Below are 21,567 nucleotides of genomic sequence, written 5' to 3'. Positions count from 1 at the left end.
AGATTCAACTCAGGAATGTAATAAAAAAAAAAAAAAAAAGGCACAGCATTATCAATTGACTATACACTTAACAGGCACGACCAGGACGGATTCTGGCATACACTAAATTAAAACTACTCCCCTACACCAAAGCTCCATCTTTCTAAATAGTTTCCAGAGAAAAGGCTGAGTTGCCTTGTTACCTAGCCACACCAACAACCTTAAGGGCATTCCTGAAGAGACTTAATCTATGCTTATAATGTATCAAGAAAACTAGAAGACAGTTAAAACACCTGTACCAAGAATATTCTTATCCCCTGAAATAACATGACTAATACTATTTATCATGAATTACTCAAACGGGGAGCTATACACACACAGGCACACTTCAGAGATACTGAGGTTTCGGTTCCAGGCAACCACAATAAAGGGAATATTGCAATAAAGTGAGTCAAATGAATTTTGTGGTTCCCAGAGCATATAAAAGCTATGTTTACACGAAACTGTAGTTTATTAAGTGTGCAATAGCATTATGTCTAGAAAATGTACAGTACATACTTTAATTACAAAACCCTTCCTTGCTAAAAAATGTTAACCATCATCAGAGCTTTTAGTGAATTATAATCTTTTTGCTGGTGGAGAGCCTTGCCTTGATGTTGATGGCTGCTGACCTATCAGGGTGGCTGCTGAAGGTTGGGGTGGCTGTGGCAATTTCATAAAATAAGACAACAGTGAAGTTTGCCTCATCAATTGGATCTTCCTTTCATGAACGATTTCTTCTTAGCATGGGATGCTGTTTGATAGCATTTTACCCACAGTAGAACTTCTTTTGAAATGGGAGTCAGTCTTCTCAAACCCTGCTGCTGCTTTATTTACTAAGTTGAGTCACATCCTGAATACTTTGCTATCATTTCAACAATCTTCGCAGCATCTTCAGCAGGAGTAGTTTCCATCTCAAGAAACCACTTTCTTTGCTCTTCCATAAGCAGCAGCTCCTCATCTGTGAAAGTTTTATCATGAGATTGCAGCCATTCAGTCACATATTCAGGCTTCACTTCTAGTTCTCTTGCTATTTCCACCACACCTGCAGTTACTTCCTCCACTGAAGTCCTGAGCCCCTCCCAGTCATCCAGGAGGGCTGGAATCTGCTTCTTCCAAACTCCTGCTCATGTTGATATCATGACCTCTTCCCATGAATACAAGTGTTCTTAATGACATCTAGAACGGTGAATCCTTCCCAGAAGGTTTTCAATTTACTTTGCCATCAGATCCATCAGAAAAATCACTATGGCAGCTATGGCCTTGTGAATCATATTTCTTAAATGGTAAGACTTAAGGAGTTGAAATTACTCCTTGATCCATGGGCTGAAGAATGGATGTTGTGTTAACAGGCGTGAAAATATTAATCTCATTGTCCATCTCCATCAGAGATCTTGGGTGACCAGGTGCATTGTCAATGAGCAGCGATATTTTGAAAAGACTCTTTTTTTTTTTTTTTTTTTCCTGAGCAGGAGGTCTCAACAGTGGACTTAAAATATTCTGTAAACCAGGTTGTAAACAGATGTGCTATCATCCAGGCTTTATTGTTCCATTTATCGAGCACAGACAGAGTAGATTTATAATTCTTAAGGGCTCTAGGATTTTCAGAATAGTCAATGAGCACTGGCTTCAACTTAAAGTCACCAGCAGCACTAGCCCCTAACAAGAGAGTCAGCCTGTCTTTTGAAGCTATAAAGCCTGGCATTGACTTCTCCTGTCTATAGCTATGAAAGTTGTACATGGCATCTTCTTCCAATAGAAACTTGTTTGTTCTACATTGAAAATATGTTGTTTAATATAGCCACCTTCATTAATTATCTTTACTAGACTTTCTGGATACTTTGCTGCAGCTTCTACATCAGCACTTGTTACGTCACCTTGACTTTGATGTTATGGAGATGGGTTATTTCCTTAAACCTCATGAACTTATTTCTGCTGGCTTCAAACTTTTCTTCTGTAGCTTCCTCACCTCTCTCAGTCTTCACAGAGTTGAAGAGCATTAAAGCTTTGCTCTGGATTAGGATTTGGCTTAAGGAAATATTGTGGCTGGTTTGATCTTCTGTCCAGACCACTGAAACTTTCTCCATATGAGTAATAAAGATGTTTCATTTTCTTATCATTAGTGTGATCACTGGAATAGCACTTTTAATTTCCTCCAAGAACTTTTCCTTTGCATTCACAACTTGGCTATTTGGTGCGAGAGGCAAAGCTTTTGGAATATCTCGACTTTCAACATGCTTTCCTCACTAAGCTTAATCATTTCTAGCTTTTCATTTAAAGCGAGAGACATGTGCCTCTTCCTTTCACTTGAACACTTAGAGGCTACTGTAGGTTTATTAATTGGCCTAATTTCAATATTATTGTGTCTCAGGAAATAGGGAAGCTCAAGGAGAGGGGACAGCAACAGGGTAATGACTCGTCAGTGGAGGAGCCAGAACACACACAACATTTATGTATTAAGTTTGCCGTCTCATATGGTTGCAGTTTGTGGCACCCCACAAAAAATGACAATAACAACATCAAACATCACTGATCACAGTGACCATTAACAAATATAATAATAGCTAAAAACTGAAATGTTGCAAGAATTTCCAAAATGTGACACAGAGACACAAAGTGAGCAAATACCGTTGGGAAATGGTGCCAACAGATTTGCTTGACACAGGGTTACCACAAACCTTCAATTTGTAAAAAATGCCATATTTGCAAAGCCTGCAGTAAAGGAAAGAGCAATAAAATGAGTAAGCCTGTAATAAAGCATTTAAAAGACAATACCAGGGGCGCCTGGGTGGCTCAGTAGGTTGAGCGTCTGACTTCGGCTCACATGATCTCACTGTCTTTGAGTTCGAGCGCCGCATCGGGCTCTGTGCTAATAGCTCAGAGCCTGGAACCTGCTTCAGATTCTGTGTCTCCCTCTCTCTCTGCCCCTCCCCTGCTCATGCTCTGTCTCTCTCTGTCTCAAAAATAAATAAAAACATTAAGAAAAAAAGAATTAAAAAAAAGACAATACCAGAATTCCAGTAGCACTCTCAATAGTAACTAAAAAATGTACAGGAACAAATACGTGTGTGAGTCTCTGAAGATCTCATTACAAGTGCAAAATAGATGCTTATAAAACTTAAAAACATTAATCTTATATTTATATACCATAATAGCAAATACTGAAATTTTCTAAATAGCAAATACAGGACAGCGACTGTGCCTTTGCACCATATACTTACTCTATTTCATTTCATCATCTCAATGACATGATGGAAGTCAGTGCAATTATCATCATCTGCATTTTATAAATCATAAGTTTATCAACCACAAGGGATGATAATAAATCGCTGATCTCAACTGGCAGAGCCAAGGCTCAACCATCACTTCCAGCACATGTGCGCACACAAAAAGCACCCAGTATAGCAGCTTTACTTCATTCTACAAATGTTCACTGAATGTCAAGCATGTGTCAGGCACTGGATTGGGGCTGTAACAGCAGCCAAGACTGGCATGCTTCTGAGGCTCTTATGAAGTTTACACTTTAGTTAAGTGGGAGGGTTGGAGATAATAAGTAAAGATAGAGAAAAAACAAGAAAATCCAGATATGAGTAGGTATTGATAAACAAGGGAGTAAATTCCCCCAAAAAAGTAGGGTGGGTTGCTGGGGTTAAGGAGTTAAAGGCAGGGAGCAAGGGGGATGCTCTTGACAGAGCTATAAGGTGGCATATAAGAAAGGTGGCAAATGGCTGCAACAAAGCAAATAGCTTTGAAGGTATAAACAACAAAACTCATTTTCACATGAACTGCCTCAGAATTATTAAGTATTCACATCCTTATTCTATAGGTCTTGAAAAACAGGATGGGAGAACTCCACGATAAATGAATGTTCCACATTCATTGTCCAAAAGCAAGAAATCTGTTGTACAACTAGAGGTTTTTAAGGATCCATATGGGCTTGAGACTATCATAAGCATTAGCTGATTGGACTAATTACTGGATAATTTCTTACCTAGTGGACAATTTTCTTTTTTGTATTTAATACCTATAGAAAAAAAATGGTTTTACTTATTCAGAGAGGTCCAACATGCCGTTTGCCTATAACTTTGTCACAAGACCATTGTGGGAGATGATATGATTGTTCCCAGTGACCCTCTGTCTTCCTATGAGAGGATTATATCTCCTAGTCAACTGCCAGGTGACTTTCAGCACCTCCTATGGAAGATTAATTTCCCACTGCAATGGATTTGATCAGTGACTTATTTGGATAATGGCATATATCTGGGCAGATTCGAAAGCCATTGCCTATTTCCACCAGCACTCATATTCTTTTCCCTCTGCCAGAGGAATGTCATGTCCCAGTTAGGAGTCTCTCCTTCAGTCTTGATCCCTAAATGAAGAAGACTTGTGCAACAGACTCAAAACTTGGAACAGGGGGCGCCTGGGTGGTGCAGTCGGTTAAGCGTCCGACTTCAGCCAGGTCACAATCTCGCGGTCCGTGAATTTGAGCCCCGCGTCAGGCTCTGGGCTGATGGCTCAGAGCCTGGAGCCTGTTTCCGATTCTGTGTCTCCCTCTCTCTCTGCCCCTCCCCCGTTCAGGCTCTGTCTCTCTCTGTCCCAAAAATAAATAAACGTTGAAAAAAAAAAAATTAAAAAAAAAAAAAACTTGGAACAGACTCACAGTTCAGTTACAGTTGACAGGTTTACGATAAAGAAATAAGCTTTTATTATAAGCAAGCCACTGAGATCTTGTGGCCTGTACTACAGCATAACTAGTGAAAGTTGATGAAAATAATCATTCAGTGTTCAATATATAAAAATGCATTTATGTATGTATGCATATATGTATGTATGTACATACACACACTTAACTTTCTCAGAGTTAGTACCGAAGAACAAATTAGGGATTTGTTTTCCCCCAGTTTTGAAGATTCCTATACCAAGAGTTTGCCATTTGCTTTTGATCACACATAATAAGGCTTTCAATATTAAGTAGAATTTCTCTTTCTAATGTTTTATTGTAAATGATTAACCTTTTTCATTTGTTTTAAATGTTTACTTTATTTTTGAGACAGAGAGAGACAGAGTGCGAGTGGGGGAGGGGGAGAGAGAGAGGGAGACACAGAATCTGAAGCAGGCTCCAGGCTCCAAGCCATCAGCACAGAGCCTGATGCGGGACTTGAACTCACGAACTGTGAGATCATGACCTGAGCCGAAGTCAGATGCTCAACCGACTGAGCCACCCAGGCACCCCTAACCTTTTTCATTTTAAAATAGAAATTTTATTTCTTATACCAAAAAGTTAAAGCCATGACTAAAAAATAATAAAATTACAAGAAAATGAACCTAAAAGTATTATGCTAAATGAAAGAGAACAGAGACAAAAGACCACATATTGCCTGATTCAGTTTAAATGAAATTTCCTGAAAAGGCAAATCTGTAGAGACAGAAAATAGTAGATTAGTGCTTGTCTATGACTGGGAGTAAAAGCAGAGATTAATTGCAAATGATGTGATGGATTTGGTGGTGGTGGGGGGGGGATATAAAAGTGGTCTAAAACTGGTTTGCAGTGATGATTGTACAACTCATTAAATTTCATTAAAAAAAATCATTCACCTCTGGATGAAGTTTATAGTATATAAATTATATCTCACTGAAGTTAGTTTAAAAACAATCACAAAGAGTATGTTATACCAAAGCATTTCTCAAAGTAAAACAAACATATGTGTGTGTGTGTGTATATATATATATATATATATATATATATATAGATACACATATATATATACACACTTGTATATACATATAATTATACATACATATGTGCATTATATATAAATATATAATTATTTCAGTTTTGATTTTTAAAACTACTGGTTTAACCTTCTGTTTTATCCTAAGTGCATTTTACTGATTTTTTTACATCAGTATTTGCTAATAAATTTGATTTCCTGACTCTATCCTTTTTTATTAGCACTATAGGTATCACCATTGTGTTATCCAGCATGATTGGTATATGCAGTTCCAGAGCTACTACAATATTCCATTTAAATCAGAAAATCTTTCAAGCATACAAATTTTCACTTGTTTATTGAGAAAACTTTAACATGCATTCCTAAAGTGAGTAACTGTAAAAGTTTATTTTAACTTCACAATTAGTCTTACTACAGCCTCTTCTGTCCTCTTTGGAAAGTGTGGGATACAAATAAATACAAGAATAAAATAAATTTTGAATACTACAACCAAAAGCTATTGAATCTGGTTTTTTTGATCACACTCATTTGTAAAACTGTAGCAGGTTATCAGTGCAGAGTTACACTAGAATATCCTCTCAGAACCTCAAGGATACATAAATAAAATTCCACCTTTAAAACTCAATACAGTAGGGGCGCCAGGCTGGCTCAGCTGGAAAGGCATGGGACTCCTGATCTCAGGGTCATGATCGAGCCCCACATTAGGTGTAGAGATTACTAAAAAAGTATAAAAACCTTTAAAAATAAGAACTCAATAAAGTATGCTTTTTAGAGTATATTCCATTCAAATCTGGAGACTTTTGAAATCATTTTCCAAAAATATTTTTAATAATACTCCCCATTGTCATGGACCAATAAATAAATAAATAATGTTGTCTGCATAAAAACCTTTGCTAAAGGTTCCCATGGATTTTTATCTTTTGGCTATACAACATCCAGTCCCTTTTCCAAATATAACATTGACTATAGTTTCTGCTGGTGCCTATCCCTTTCTGCACCTGCATTTCCAGCCTTCAAATCTACTCTGTGAGCCAGCTAATATTCACCATTTCATTCCTTTCCTGCCATAATTAGTTTCCATTGCTTGCAACTGAGCTTCCTGATTGAGATAGGTGCTACTGGCTTTAAAAAAAAATTATTTTTCCAGGTAAAAGAAGGTTCCTAAATGATTCCCTTGGGTTTTTGGTTTTGTTTTGTTTGCTTTGTGTTTATTTCTTCTAATACAATCCAAACAGGATATTTTGTCCAGGAGTGACACTTAACATAGCTCTGTGTCATCCAGCAATAATATTTACTGACCATTTATTAAGACCAATTTGTTTTAATTCTATTTGGTTTAGTATCCTGATAGGAAAGACCAACACAATACAAACTGAATTTACTGAAAACAGATCATTGGCAAATTACTGTAATAACTGGGTCTATACACAGGGGAAAAAAAGTCACAGGCCATATCATTCATTAACATATTTATCCCATAAATATTTAAAGTTCTTATTCCCTTACCATCAAGAATTGTAATCTATTGGAGACAAACAAGCAATCAAAATTTTACAGATAAGAAAGAAATACCTCTTCATAAGACAATGTAGTATTACGAGATTGAAAACAGTATTATGGGAAGCACACAGTGAAGAAATTAATTCTAGCTGAAGAATGAAGAAACTCTTAGGTAAGAGATAACTTCACATTAGGCCATAAAAAACACAAAGGAATTTGTGAAACAAAGTGAAACAACCTACATCAGTGCTTCTAGATCAGTACTTTTCAAATTGTAAGGTGCAAACAAATCACTGGGGAGTCCTGGAAACCTATAGATTGATTCATTTGGCCTGGAAAGTGGGTTCTATGACTGCATTTCTAAGGAGCGCCCAGGTGATGTGATAGATTCATAGACTCTTGAGTAGTAAGGCTGTAGAGGACACAATCTGGAGGCAGGAGAGCCAGGGTGCAGCCTGATCAAGCCCCTTGAGTGGCAAAATGTGTGCTCTGGAAACATCAGCATACTTGTGAGCATGTGGGATAGACTATAGGCAGAAGATGAGAAGACTCAGACTTTATGAAACTACCTCAAGCAGTTCTCAGAAGTAGCTGTAGAACAACTCTACTTGTAGCAGTGGGAACAGAAAGAAGGCACTGATTCCAGAGATACCAAGAAGATAAAACTGATGGGTACTTTTTACATATGTTGGGACATGGAGAATGAATGAAAGGGTAAGTAGAAGGTAATGCTAAGTATTTTATCTGGGCTATTTAAGAAATTGTCACATCACTAGCAGAGAATTAAATGGAAACAATAACCAACGTGGGAAGAGAGATATAAAAACTAGGTAGTGGCAGAACATAGTTTGATTTAGGAATTAGGTTGAAGAGAGGAGTAGGATCATCTAATTAAGACTTTCCACTGCTCTTGCCATTGAATTTAGTAAGTTAAAATTCCATTTGTAACAGCCTCTTAATAGTGGAAAGGGATGGTCCGATTGTCACACCCTCCTCTCCTCTGGGACAGTTAGTCATCCAGCTTGTGCTAAAACTTTTTTAGTGGCAGAATTCATGACCATGCTGAGTAATCCCTTTTCATTTTGGAAACTTCAATTAGAAAATCCTTCTATTGGAGTGCCGAGGTGGCTCGGTTGGATAAGCATCCAACTTCGGCTCAGGTCATAATCTCAAGGTTCTGGAGTTTGAACCCTGCATTAGGCTCTCTGCTGTCTGTGCAGAGCCTACTTGGGATTCTCTCTCTCCCCCCCTCTCTCTGCCCCTCCCCTACTTGCTCGCTCGCACTCTCTCTCTCACAAAATAATAAACATTAAAAAAAGAAAATTCATCCATAAATGAACCTAAAACTTGTCTCCTCATATTTTTGACCTAGCAGTTCTAGTTTCACCCTTCAAAACTACAATCATCTAACCAGCCTAGATCATAACAACTCTTCAGAAAGAATTAACCGAAGTCTTTTCCAAGCTAAACTACTTTTTGTTCTTCCTCAGCCTTTCTTCATATGTCAAAACACAGCATCAGTGAAACCCCTTTGTTTATTCTCCTTCACAATGGCACATGTGTGGCAAGACTTGCTGGGGCAGCCTTCCCCAATGCTCATGCTAGTGTAAGACAGTGTAGATGGATCCAAGCCCTCTGTCTGCTAACAGCCCAAACAAGATCTCAGGCTCAGTCTCAATACAGCATGCTAAAGAATCAATAACAGGGCACTGGCATCTGGATGAGATAATATATCCCTCTGCCAATTTCTGATAGAGACATTGATTTCCCTTTAAAATACAGAGAATGGAATGAAACTTCGGAAGTGGCATGGACAATTCAGATTACAGACTACAACTAATACTCCCTACGACCTTGAAAATATGGTGTCTGTTTAGATTCAATATCATGTCATTTGTGTAAACTGATCTTTCTTTCAGTCACTGAAAACCACTAGGAAGGTTTGTACCTAAAATGATCCCATTCAAGGTCTCCCTAAACTTACTCCGAAATTTATTTATTTATTTACATTCTATTGCTGACCATATATGCTTACACATAAGGAGAATTTGAGGATTTTTTTTAATGTTTATTTATTTTTGAGAGAGAGAGAGAGAGAGAGAGAGAGAGAGAGAGAGAGTGGGAGAAGGAGTATGAGTGGGGAAGGGGCAGAAAGAGAGGGAGACACAGAATCTGAAGCAGGCTCCAGGCTCTGAGCTGTCAGCACAGAGTCCAACACGGGGCTTGAACTCATGAGCCATGAGATCATGACCTGAGTCAAAGTTGGATGTTTAAATGACTGAGCAACCCAGGCTCCCCAGAACTTGAGGATTTTTTAGCTCCTTTCTACTTCACTCACCATTCTTCCTCCTCTGGGAGGAATATAAGAGTACTTAACACGTAAGAAGGCTATGATGGTAGATGGTGGAACCTGTAGCAGTAGGAATAAATGTCCTAGATCGGTGCTACTTTCCTTTCCTTTATGAGTTCCTCTTTTTTTAACCATCAAAATGGTAAGACCCACTGAGGCAGGATCAGGATGTAGGCCAGGGAAAGGAGAATACATGACCTGACTGCTATAATCCTACATTCTAGATTTTAAGTGAGTTAGACAGTTGAGAATGCACACACACATATACACACAAATATTCACATATATTCATGGATGCTTGCACACTATATGCACACACATAACCTATACATACATATACATTCATACATTCACACATTACACACATATGTATGCACATATGTGTGTGCATATGTATGTACAATATGTGTGTTGTTTTTATATTTCAGTGCAGATCACCAAGGGAACTACTCACTCACTTATTCACATTTCTTGAGTAACCATAAGTTAAGCCAGTAATAAAATAATGATCTGTTTAGGCTTCTGCTCAAACTGATAGTCACTAGCCACAGTCGACAACTTCTATTTTTATTTTATTTTTTTTACTTTTTTTAATGTTTGTTTATTTTTGAGAGAGAGAGAGACAGAGACAGAGTGTGAGTGGGGGAGGGGCAGAAAGAGAGGGAGACACAGAATCACAGCTGTCAGCACAGAGCCCAATGCGGGGCTCCAACTCACAGCCTGCGAGATCATGACCTGAGCTGAAGTCGGACACTCAACCAACCGAGCCACCCAAGCGCCCTTATAGCTTCTATTTTTAATTAAATACAATTAAAAGGTCAGTTCCTTAGATGTACTAGTCACATTTCAAGTGCTCAAAAGCCACATGTGGCTAGTGGCTGCCACATTTAGACAGGCAGATATAGAATATGCCCATTATTGCAGTTCTTTTTGGACAAAAGAATCCTATGGTGCCTGTGCATAGCTGCTGAAGAGTCAACAGTGCTGACTAAAGGCAGGAACTATTCACAAATTCTTTACACATAGTAACTCATTTAATTCTCATATTTATTATCAGTCCTCATTTTACAGATGAAGAATCTGAGGCATTGAGAGGCTAAGTAATTTGCCCAAGGAAACAAAGCTATTAAGCCGTGGAGCCAGGATTTCAAATACAGACATTCCTTACATATCAGGTCCAAAAAGCACAGTGTCCCGCTGGATAAAGCACAACCTGCACTGCCTTTTTGAATCTAGCCTTGGGGGCTGCACAGTATCGCCTCCACCACACCTTATTGATCAGGCAGTCACAATCCCACCCAGATTCAAGGAGGGGGCAGAGATCCCATCTCTCGAGAGGAAGGTGGCAGGTCACAGAAGAGCATATAGGATGCATACAGGATAGGAGATAGAGATGTGGCTATCTTTATCCAAAGCTACTGGCCACATTTTTGTACTATGTCTTATGCTGGTTATTCTTTACTTTCACCCCCAATCTGCCAGCTCCCACCATCTATCTACTCTGTGCTTGGGAAGCCAACCCCTACAGATAACATCACCTGAGTGGCTTGCCCAAGGAAGGTCACAAGCAGGAGATCCAATAGCAGGAGGAGAGGAACTCAAGGAGTATACTGCCTATTTCTTCCTTCCTTTGGCACCACATTTCTGGCAGAGGCACACTTCTGGCTACATCTCCCTGTACATACACCTCCTGTGAAAGTGGCCCCTTTTCTACAGATCCAGCTTTCATCGGATTCCAGCAACACTGTATCTGTCCTCTTCCCATTAATTGCTAGGTGCTAATGGATTTTTTTTTTTTTTTTTTTTTTTTTTTGGCCTCAGCAAGTTTCTAACTACCTCAGTATCCTTCGCTTGTTCCTGAACCCTGCCCCAAATTCTATAAGTAGTTCTTGTGTTAAACATTCTTCATTTCAGTCACTGTCGAGAATTCTGATTGTTATCAGGGCCATAACTGAACAGAGACAGTTCAGGGAACAAATATGAAGAATAACCAAACTTCCATTATCTTCTTCTATGTATCTGACAGAATTGTTGAATAGCATAATTATGTCCCTCTATCACTATGTTGGGATTGACAGATTTCCAATATACATAGGAACTGGTTGTCTCAAAAGCTATATTCTATTATTCTTTCAAAAAGAACATTTTTTCACAAAAATGAGTGATTCTTTCAAAAGCATTGTTTAAATAAACATGCTCATTGTTGTATTTCTGATTTATCATAAAAACAATTTTCCATCCTTATAAAACCAGATCACCTCTCTCTTTTCAAAGTGTTTATAAACAAAATACTAAAAAGTTCTATTGCTCTCATAGCTTTGCTGGAGACTGAAATTAAGCCTACCTATACCTTCCAGAGCTTCATTTTTGCCCATTACATTAAAAAAACAGTTTTTGGGGCGCCTGGGTGGCTCAGTCGGTTGCGTCCGACTTCGGCTCAGGTCATGTTTTCACAGTTCATGGTTCGAGCCCTACATTGGGCTCTGTGCTGACAGCTCAGAGCCTGGAGCCTGCTTCAGATTCTGTGTCTCGTTCTCTCTCTGGCCCTCCCCCGCTGACACTCTGTCTCACTCTCTCTCAAATATAAATAAACATTAATTTTTTTTGAAAAAATAATAAAATTTAAAAAGGATTTTTTTTTTTTTTTTTTTTTTTTTAGTTTTGGTGCACCAGCCTACAATCCATGTCCCCTCAAAGATGACTAGTGGTGAGGATAATTCCATCTGTAAATTGGCAGTTTATCTTAGATGATAATAGATCTCATTTTGTAGACCTGAATACCTTTTAGAAAGACCAATAACAAGATCTATCATTTACTGAGTACCAGGTAAGTACCTCAGTGTTTCACTGTGACCTAGCTACCTTTGCTATGTTTCAGTTACTCCTTCTACATATAACAGTATTTAATAAAAATAAAGGCTATATATTTTATTTTCATATGTTATTTCTTTAAAAAATAACTTTTTTAAAAACAGAGAAACTGGACTCTTTAAATTTTTTTGCAAGCTGCAGGTCATTTTGGCTCAGCTCTACCACTATTATTACACTATTATTATAATGTTTATCCTTTTTGTGTTTTTGAATCATTGGTCATGTTCCCCTACCTTCCAACATATATATTGACTCTTTGAAGTCAATATCGTCTACATTCCCTATAGTCTCTTGAGATTTGGTATCATTTTCTCCTCACTGGATTACTTGAAAACTCAGAACAATACATTGTTTTGTTTTCCATCCCTGCTGATTTATGTTGCCATTGAGAATTTGTCACATCTTCCACCTGGACTCCAAGACTGACAGCAAGAACTGAATCATGTATTTCTTTTTTCCAAATACTTAGCACAGTATCTTACACAAAAAATATTTAACATGTATTTGTCATGCAATTCCATCGTGGGAATAAAATAATTAATAATAAGCCAAAGACGCCACTCTTTAAAAAACTTCTGGAGGGGAGTGTGATACATATTCACAAATAATCTAAGGGAAATGAACACTAAATATGAAAGTAGTGGATCTCAAAGTACTAAAGGGTAATGATAGTATACTTTAGAAGTAATTGTTGAAAGCACCCCAGGGTAAACTGGTCAGTGGGAGAGTTCTACAGAGGAGCAGGCTATGAAAAGGGAGTGGTAGAGACAACAGGCCCAATGGAGAGGACTTTCTTAAATCTGCTTGTCTAACTAACTGTGGTTAATGGTTGTAAAATTCAACTAAATGAAATACAAGTAGGTAGCTAACTTAAAATTTTTCCAAGTATTGTTTTCAGACTTTAACAAACATTATATCTTTACCTTAACCTATGCGGCCAGCCAGCTTCTACAAAAGTGGTTAACTTTTTCTAAGTGTCTACACGTGTAGTTATACCCTAACAAGTAGGGCGGGTCCAGGTGTATGGACCTGAAGCTTACATCCTTATAAAAAAAAAAAAAACAACTTACAGAACAAAATTAGAAAGAAAAAACAAATGTTCATCTAGAAAGAGAAAAGAAATCTCAACAGCTCTTTGGAGCCTTCGAGATCTAGATTCCTTTCTTCTGAGATCTCTTCTGAGATCTTCTGAGATAGCTTTAGGCAATTTACCAGACATGCTAACTTAGCAATGTTTCTGGGTGCAACCTAGAACATCAACAATTTTCAGTAACTTTCAACATTTCCAGAGGCCTAAAGCAAAGGAACATCTGAAGTTTAAATTTCAAACAGCTTCTACTTAGATCTGCCTCTGACAAAGGGGGCATTTTTAAGAAGGGGCTGGGAAACTTAGAATCTGGGGAAAGAGAAAGCACAGGACAAAACAATCCTAGATGATTGTGATACACAGCTGCCACTCCCAACACTCTCCCTACCCCATGCTGGAAGTTTCACAATGCAGAGCCCTACACCAATAGGCCTAGACTCATAGTTTCTTAGAAGGCATTGCAAAGCACTGGCCAATTGTCCTTGGTCTGAACATACAGAATGTGTGGAATATAAAAAGGCAGTGTTAATTTTTTTTTACAAGTGTACATAAAATAATTCCAATGCTTTAGGATTTAAACACATTGAAAGGTCAAATTAACTTTCTCAAGAGCACAAAGCTGATACTCTCTGTCTGAACATCTAGAATACAATCGTGCCTACCATTGCATTCAATCCTTAGGGGAGAAAAGAGTTTTGCATATCCCTCTCTGGGGCCACAGTCTGTTTGTTCAACTTGGTAACTTGAGGTCACTCTCCCAGAATATAGCTGTGGTTAGGAATGCTGCTTTACCTAACACCTCAAGGTAACTAACATGTAAGTACTGCACAGACTTCTTATCAATTAATACACTGTTGTCATCGCAAGTCTTCTATCAGCGGCAACGTTAAGAAACTGGGTTGACATTCTAACAGCCCTGCAAGAAAGGTATTTTTCTTTTCCTAAAAGAAATTACAACCACCGGTCTACAAGCGCCACAAGCCTACCACCAACCATCAGTTTCCCTGCAACTATACTACAAGCTAAGAGGGCCCTTTGGTCCTAGATTTCCCCGGGGAAAGGAAAAACGAAAGCGGCTGGCGGTGGGTTGGGTAGCAGTTGCTGGCCGAAAAATCCTCAACTCCGTAACAGAGGAGCTTCCTGTTGGACCCAGGAACCGTTTTCTCTGAAGAGGGGATTCCCATGCCACCTCTTCTCGCTGGGCTTGAGACTCACCTCGGGTGTCAGTCACCCCGGCCTGAGACCCACAATCAGTAACACTAAATCAGGAATCATTTCTCTAGACTAGGATGAAATCTCTCCCAGAGTTCGGGGCTGGTTGCGCCCGAAAAGAAGCTGCTAGGGCGGGGGCACTTTTCGGGGCCACTGCCTCCCAGGTTCGGAAACCGTCCGGATGAGGTGTCCGCGTCAGAGAAGAAAAGGGAAAGAGAAAAAGGGGGGGCAGGGGGGGAAAATCACAACTTTGCAGACGCGGCAAAGCCAAGGCCGTGCCGAATCGAAGGTCAAAGTGCAGAGGAAGGAGCGGCTGTGGTTCGGGGCCCGGCCCGGACGCAGCCCCGGGTGCAGCCAGCTGCCTGGCGGGGCTGGGCGGCCGGGGGAGACCCCACCCATCTGCAGCTCCGAGCCTCCGCCGGGGACGCGCCAGCGCGCCGGGGCGGCCGCCACACTGCGGTGCCAACTCCTGGAGTTGACTTGGAACTTTCCCGGGACGCGCCGCCGCCGCCGCCCTCACCTTACTGAACACCTCCAGGTCGTCCTCGTCCTCGTCCAGATCCAGCACCTCGGCCTGGAGCAGGGTGGAGGAGCCGCTGCTGCCCAGGAGGGGGGCGTCGACCCCCGGGCTTTCCCCACCGGCGCCCCCAGCCGGGAGGCCGGAGGAGCGCGCCGGAGATGCCAGGCGCTCGCCCTCCATCCCGAGAGTGCGCGCCCGGCCCGCCGCGGCTGCCAGCCCCTCTCCCCCGAGCTTGCCCATTGGCTCCCGCGCATCCTGCACCTCCCCGGCCGGCCCCGCTCCAGCCCCTCGCCCGCTGCGCAGACGCGGAACTGCCGGGGCGAGCGCAGGGCCGGATCGTCCCCACCTGGCCTGGGGCCTGCGGGAGGCTCGGGAGTGGGGCTCGCGGGCCCTGGCGAGGGTGGGGAAAGGGCCGCTGTGCGCTGCAGGAAAGGCGAGCACTCCCAACTAGGACGGGGGCGTCCTCCCACTGCCCTGGCTCGGGGACTGCCTAGCGTGGGTTTCCGCGGGGGCAGGGGTTTGGGCTTGAGCGACAGAGCAAACCATCAACTTCAGGGAATCCGCAAGGAGGCTGGAAGGCAGCCGACCCATCCGGCCCAGAGAAAAAGCCCATACTGTATTTCCTGTATTTTAAATGGTTGTCTTTCTTCTTGGTTGTGGTTTTGGAGTCTTTTGTTTGTTTGTTTTTTGTTTGTTTTTTTACTAAGGCTAAGGCAAAAATAAAAGACCTGAAAAGCACCTCTGTTTTTGTAATTGATTTTTGACCCAGTGACCGGACTGTGTGGTCATCTCGCTGTCAAGCCAGGGAAGTTGGATTTAAAAACTATTTTCAGCCACTTTCCAATGTGCCTTTACTTCTGGAAGTCTTCCTGAAGTTAATGAGCAGGAACGTTTCTAAGAGCCGAGGACAGCGAGCAGGACTGGACCTTGCCACCAAGAAATAATCTTCAAACTTTGTGCTGCCAAAGTTTGAAGCTATAATTTAGTTGTTGACTGCTTATTATTATTTTTTTTAAAAGTACGTTCCAAAAACAATGGAAAACTGAATACAAATTGATGTATGTTGGGACCATCTCCACGTTTTATTATTTATTGCCCTCAGTCCCAGCCAGCTCTATTCTCCATCTGCCCTGGAAAGAATGTCTAATAAGTTTGCACATAGTGAAGGAGGAGGCTAGGTCAGACTTGACTCCTGGCAAAATATTTAACCCAATGTTTAGAATTTTTAACTTCATAGAATTGAAAGGTATATATAAGATATTTGGGAGAAGTAGAGAATTTCTCTATTTCTTATTAGGGGACAAGGCCTTAATATGTGCTCACTCAGCCATTCAAATGTACCTCCCTTTGTACTTCTTCAGTCAGGCTGCTCAGCTGCCCTGTAAATGTACAGTCTTCTTCCTACGCTTTATGGTTCCTGTGCCCATAATACCATTTCCTGCTCATCATTCAGGAATTAACTAGAGTCCCATCTCTTTCAGGAAGACTTTCCAAATAACACAGCCTGTTCCCAGTTTAGCATTTAATTTTATGCCATCTTATAGACTGTATTTATTTATTTCATGTAAATGTCTTACATTCCTTAGTAAATGATAACATTTCAAGGGTAGGGATCACATTATTTATTAATAAGCCACAGTATCAGATATACTCAAAAAAGGCTCTATCCCAAGGTCTAAAAGGAATACAAATTATTAAATGACCATTTTTTTCCTCTCTAAGCTCATTCTGGCTAGTGAGAGATTCAAGGTTTTCTAATTGCAGTCTGAACCAAGAAATTCTTAAGGATACTGTGACTCACACAATTGCCAGAAAGCATAGTGACAGGCTCAGAAAATGGGCAGAACAAACCAAGACTACACAGCTTGGATCACAACCAAAACCATGCCAGAGAACTAATGTGAGGACATTGCTGCCACCATTGCTGAACTCTGGATGCTATAGTACCTGCACATACTGCCATGAACACGGAGGTCACTGGACTTTGAGTACTGTCACCAACATGAATACCACAACTGCCTCTGAGAAGTACCTCTGCTGTTGCTGCCACACACACACACACACACACACACACATACACAAATGCCCCCACAGTCCTCTTTTTTGGTGTTAACAGTTCTAGTTTCAAAACCCCGGAGGAAGGATCTGTTGGGCCCACCTGCCCAAGACCCGCAGAAATTTCTAATATAGCTCAGCTTTGCCTCAAGCACTCGGGAATATAGTCCTTAGCTCCCCAAATCTATTCATTACTGGTGCTGTTCCAAGTCTAATATGTCTATTCCTCCCACGGTTCTGCAATCCTGTTGATATTTTGCAACTCATGGACTAAGTTTTTTAATTTAATTACCAACATGCCATGTCTGCTTATTCAATGGCATGAAAAATCCTAAACTGATACATAACAGTCTAAGCTTCCCGTTAAATGGGATCATCACTGGGCTCTATAATGGAAGAATTCTTATTTGGGTGCTAAAGCCTTTAAAATAGCATATTTCAAAATTTTAAGTACAGGTATAATACTAAAAGGAGGACAGGGTGCCTGGGTGGCTCAGTCGGTTAAAAGGAGGCCTACCCGGTCCTGTCCCTTGGTTCCTGGACTCTTATTCTGATTATAGGAGAAATAGTATCATATATTAAATTTTGGTTCTGAGAACGTACATCTTGTCAAAAACCTTCCTCTCTCTCTCCCCTCCTCCAGGTGGAATCTCCTGAGACCATAACTGAGTCTTTCACACTACATTCAATCATCCATAAAGTCAACTGGTTCTGGTAATGGAATTCACGATAAGACAAGTCATGCCTTGGGCATTGCCCAGTGGTTTTGTGTCTTCTGCTGGAAGATGATTTAATTGATTAGAAGAAAAATGCTATATGCAAAGTCTGATGGGAAAGCAGTCAGTGAGTTCATGGATGATCATGTTGGGAGAAACTGAGCAGGAAAAGCAAACCCAATGTATCCTTGCTACTAAGGACAAATCATGGTATGCTCTAGAAAGGTAGCACAGAGTGGACCAGAAGTAATTGCTATTGTAGCAAGACGAACACTTAGCCATGGAAGCAGCCAGTTCTCCTTTAGTGCATGGGAAATCCATGTTACTAAGCTGGTGCATAGCATGCATCCCTACCATCATGGCTACTTGGTATGTGAGGCCATGGAACAAGCACAGCAGTATCTGGAAAAGCAACAGCATTAGCCTCCACAGAACAAGAATTCTTATCAAACATACTATTTGATCATATAAATTCATCAAATGGAGTTTTGAAAAACATTGCCATGGGCTATAAATATGCTTTTATTCTAGGACCATTCCAAGAGATCCATCCACAGACATTTTCTCAAACCTCCTTGACTTCTGGATCTTACCTTGTTCCTTCTAAGTCCCATCCAACAACCGTTTAGCCCATGTCCTTGAAACAATATAGAATCTTTATCCCAGCCTCTCTCCTTTGAAGATTAGTAGCCATTGCTATGTACCATGGAGAGGATTTCTCTATTCCATTTCCCTTTTTCACAGGAGTACACTGATTCCTGAATATGATAAGGAACCATCTGTAATTCAGATTTGTAATTTTTACCCCCTAGTTAACTGTTCAAATGGAACTCCCTATGTGATCCTAACAGTATGCCTGTTGGGAGCAACAGCCAAATACTCATGCAATGTATACTTTTAGGACTATTTTTATACATACCATTTCTACAAAAGTATGGTTTGCTAAAGGCTTATCTAATTTTATGATTTTTTGGTTTAATATAGCACCTATTTCATGATGAGCTGCTCAGGTCACAAAGTCGCACAATGTCCCATTCTTAGGTGTTTAGTGTTTGTCAAAATCCCACAGCAAGCCAAGGGCTGGTTTCCCACATGAAAAAAGGAGGGCATATTTTGCCTTAAAACTTTAGTGTTTTTGATTCTCTTTCAGAACTTATCACAGGTTCCAGAGAGCATCCTTGTTTCCACAGGCTCATCAATAAAATTATTAATAGTAGCTAATTGGTACCTCCCTTGAGTCAGACACTGTTATTAGTATGTTATGTATGCTCACTCATTTAATTGTCAAAAACACCTTGTGAGAGGTGCTATCGTTAACATTCCCATTTTATAGACAAGGAAACTGAAGACCAAAGAGGTTTAGTAACTTACCCAAGGTAAGGAGTAAGTGGTAATTTACTCTCACTGAAAGACAGCATTATGTATGTTGCCTTAAAAAATAGAAACAAGGAATTATAAAGATATTTTGGGATTCTTGGTTCTTGAAAGAATAAGAATAAACATTTGAGCTGACACTCTGCCTGCCCCCAGGTGGGGTGGTAGGATTGGCCTGTATAATCTAAAAGTTTGAATTATCATGAAAGAATAATGGAAGTGAAAATTTGTAAAATATGCACTCAATAATAAAACTTTTCTTCATCAGCCTGGGCTCCACGTGGGAAAGATATCTCTTCCAATATCCTAACCATGGTTCAGCAAGTCACACTTCAAAAAATTAGTGTCCCTGGGTTGATGATATACACCTGGGACCTCTGGTGCAAACAAACACAAAATCTCTGTCTTCAAACCACTTCTGACAGTGTTTCTATAGATAAAACTGTACTGCAGATGAGATCACAATTCAAGTTAAAAACATTCTAAAAAAAAAAAAAAAAATCCACCATGTGCCAGAATCACTACATAAAACTATTAAAAGGATTAGAGTGTAAGGAACACAAAAGTATAAATCATTTAATAAATAAAAAGAATCAAAATAACTCTAAGATGTTATAAAAATAACTAAATATTGAGAAATGAAAAATACAGTCATTGTACTGATGGTTAAATTTTTGCCTCTTCACTCCAAAGCATCTCTTGTTGCCCTGCTCTGTAATAATGGCGTTGACATTTATCAATATTTCTGCTTTGCCACCTGGCATGATGTTAAGCCTTATCAATAGAGGACCTGGAAGGGCACAGGGGAAGGAAGGATTTTCTTTCCTTTTACTGGTATGCTCTCTTACCAGTGTCCTGTGGAGAGCCCTTTTTCCTCCTTTGTTTACCCCCTACAAAGTTTCTCTAGTGTTAAGTTTCCTGCATGTCACAGCTTTTATGGTGTTTTACCCACTATCAAACACACACAGCTGTGGTGGCATAGTCTGGAGACCCAGATATTGTGAGCCTGCCCCTGGTCCAGGTTGCCACACCCAATACCGTCTTCTCAGTCCTAGGCATGGACAGTCCAGGGGCACTGGAGTTCTGCCATCCCCTGACCTTTGTCCTGCACAACCAGTCCAGAGCTGACCCAGTCTGAACTGAGCATGGACATGCACTGGACTCCTAAAGAGGGGGACCTCCCAAGCTCCTGACTCCAACAGTGTCCAGCAGGTTTTGGTGCCTAACAAGTTCAAGGCTTAGCACTTCCCAGAGTGTGTATTTTCAGCAGGTTCTGCTAATGAAGCACTTTGCTGACTTCACCATTCAGGAAGCCAACATGGTACTCTTTCCACTGATATCTGGATCTGAACCCTAACAGCGGAAGACCTTTACTTGGGTACTTATCTCAACACTAGGGGTAGTGGTCACATCTTACACATCTGCTATACTTACTTCTTTACCATTCCTTTAAACACTCATTTCTTACTCCAATCCCAGTTCAAAAATAAAGCTTTGTATTAAATTTCCCCTCTCAGGTGCACCTGGGTGGCTCAGTCAGTTAGGTGTCCAACTTCAACTCAGGTCATGGTCTGGCAGTCTGTGAGTTCGAGCCCTGCATCAGGCTCTGGGCTGAAAGCTCAGAGCCTGGAGTCTGCTTCAGATTCTGTGTCTCCCTCTTTCTCTGCCCCTCCCCTGCTCACACTCTGTCTCTCTCTCAAAAATAAATAAACATCGAAAAATAAAAAATAAAGATTTTAAATTTCCCCTTTCAAATGACTATGTGGTCCTATCTCCTGACTGGACTGTGAACAATACAGACTTGGTACTAGGAATGTTCCTAGGAGAGAGACCTACAAAAATGGCATTCTGGGTATCTTCTTACAACCAGTTGAATGAGTTTAAAAACAAACAAACAAACAAACAAACAAACAAAAAAACAAAAAAACTTGAGCCTGGTCTACAGATGGGTCTTCATGATATGCTAGTGCTACCTCAAAGTAGCAGCTGTTAGCACTATACCCCCACTCAAGGGTAAACCTGGAGGGCAGTGCTGAAGGAAAATTCTCTTAGTGGCCAGAACCTCAGGTATGAAATTTGGTCATCTACTATGTATGGAGTGAGAACTGTCCAGAAATATAGGTCTATATTAA

General features: G+C 40.4%; 1 protein-coding gene across 7 annotated transcripts in view; it reads right to left on the bottom strand.

Annotated features, from left to right (window-relative positions):
* The window catches only part of SNX7 (sorting nexin 7), a 306,074-nt gene that overhangs the window by 225,321 nt on the left and 59,186 nt on the right, over positions 1-21,567 (bottom strand). For 5 of the 7 annotated variants that reach the window (XR_006712522.1, XR_006712521.1, XM_045478385.1 and 2 more), the window contains exon 1: positions 15,291-15,760. The exons of 1 other annotated variant lie outside the window; for it this stretch is intronic. Coding sequence is in view for 3 of the 6 variants with exons in the window: in XM_045478385.1 (XP_045334341.1) it covers positions 15,291-15,530 (240 nt within the window). In the remaining 3 variants the exon portion in view is untranslated. Of the gene's footprint in view, positions 1-14,773; positions 14,875-15,290; positions 15,761-21,567 lie in introns of those variants that run through there. One more of the 7 variants, XM_045478387.1, reaches the window with a different exon arrangement.

This window comes from Leopardus geoffroyi, chromosome C1, assembly GCF_018350155.1.
Source record: "Leopardus geoffroyi isolate Oge1 chromosome C1, O.geoffroyi_Oge1_pat1.0, whole genome shotgun sequence".
Lineage (NCBI taxonomy): Eukaryota > Metazoa > Chordata > Mammalia > Carnivora > Felidae > Leopardus > Leopardus geoffroyi.
The sequence above is the reverse complement of the archived record's forward strand: the minus strand, read 5'-3'. Positions and strand labels throughout refer to the sequence as shown.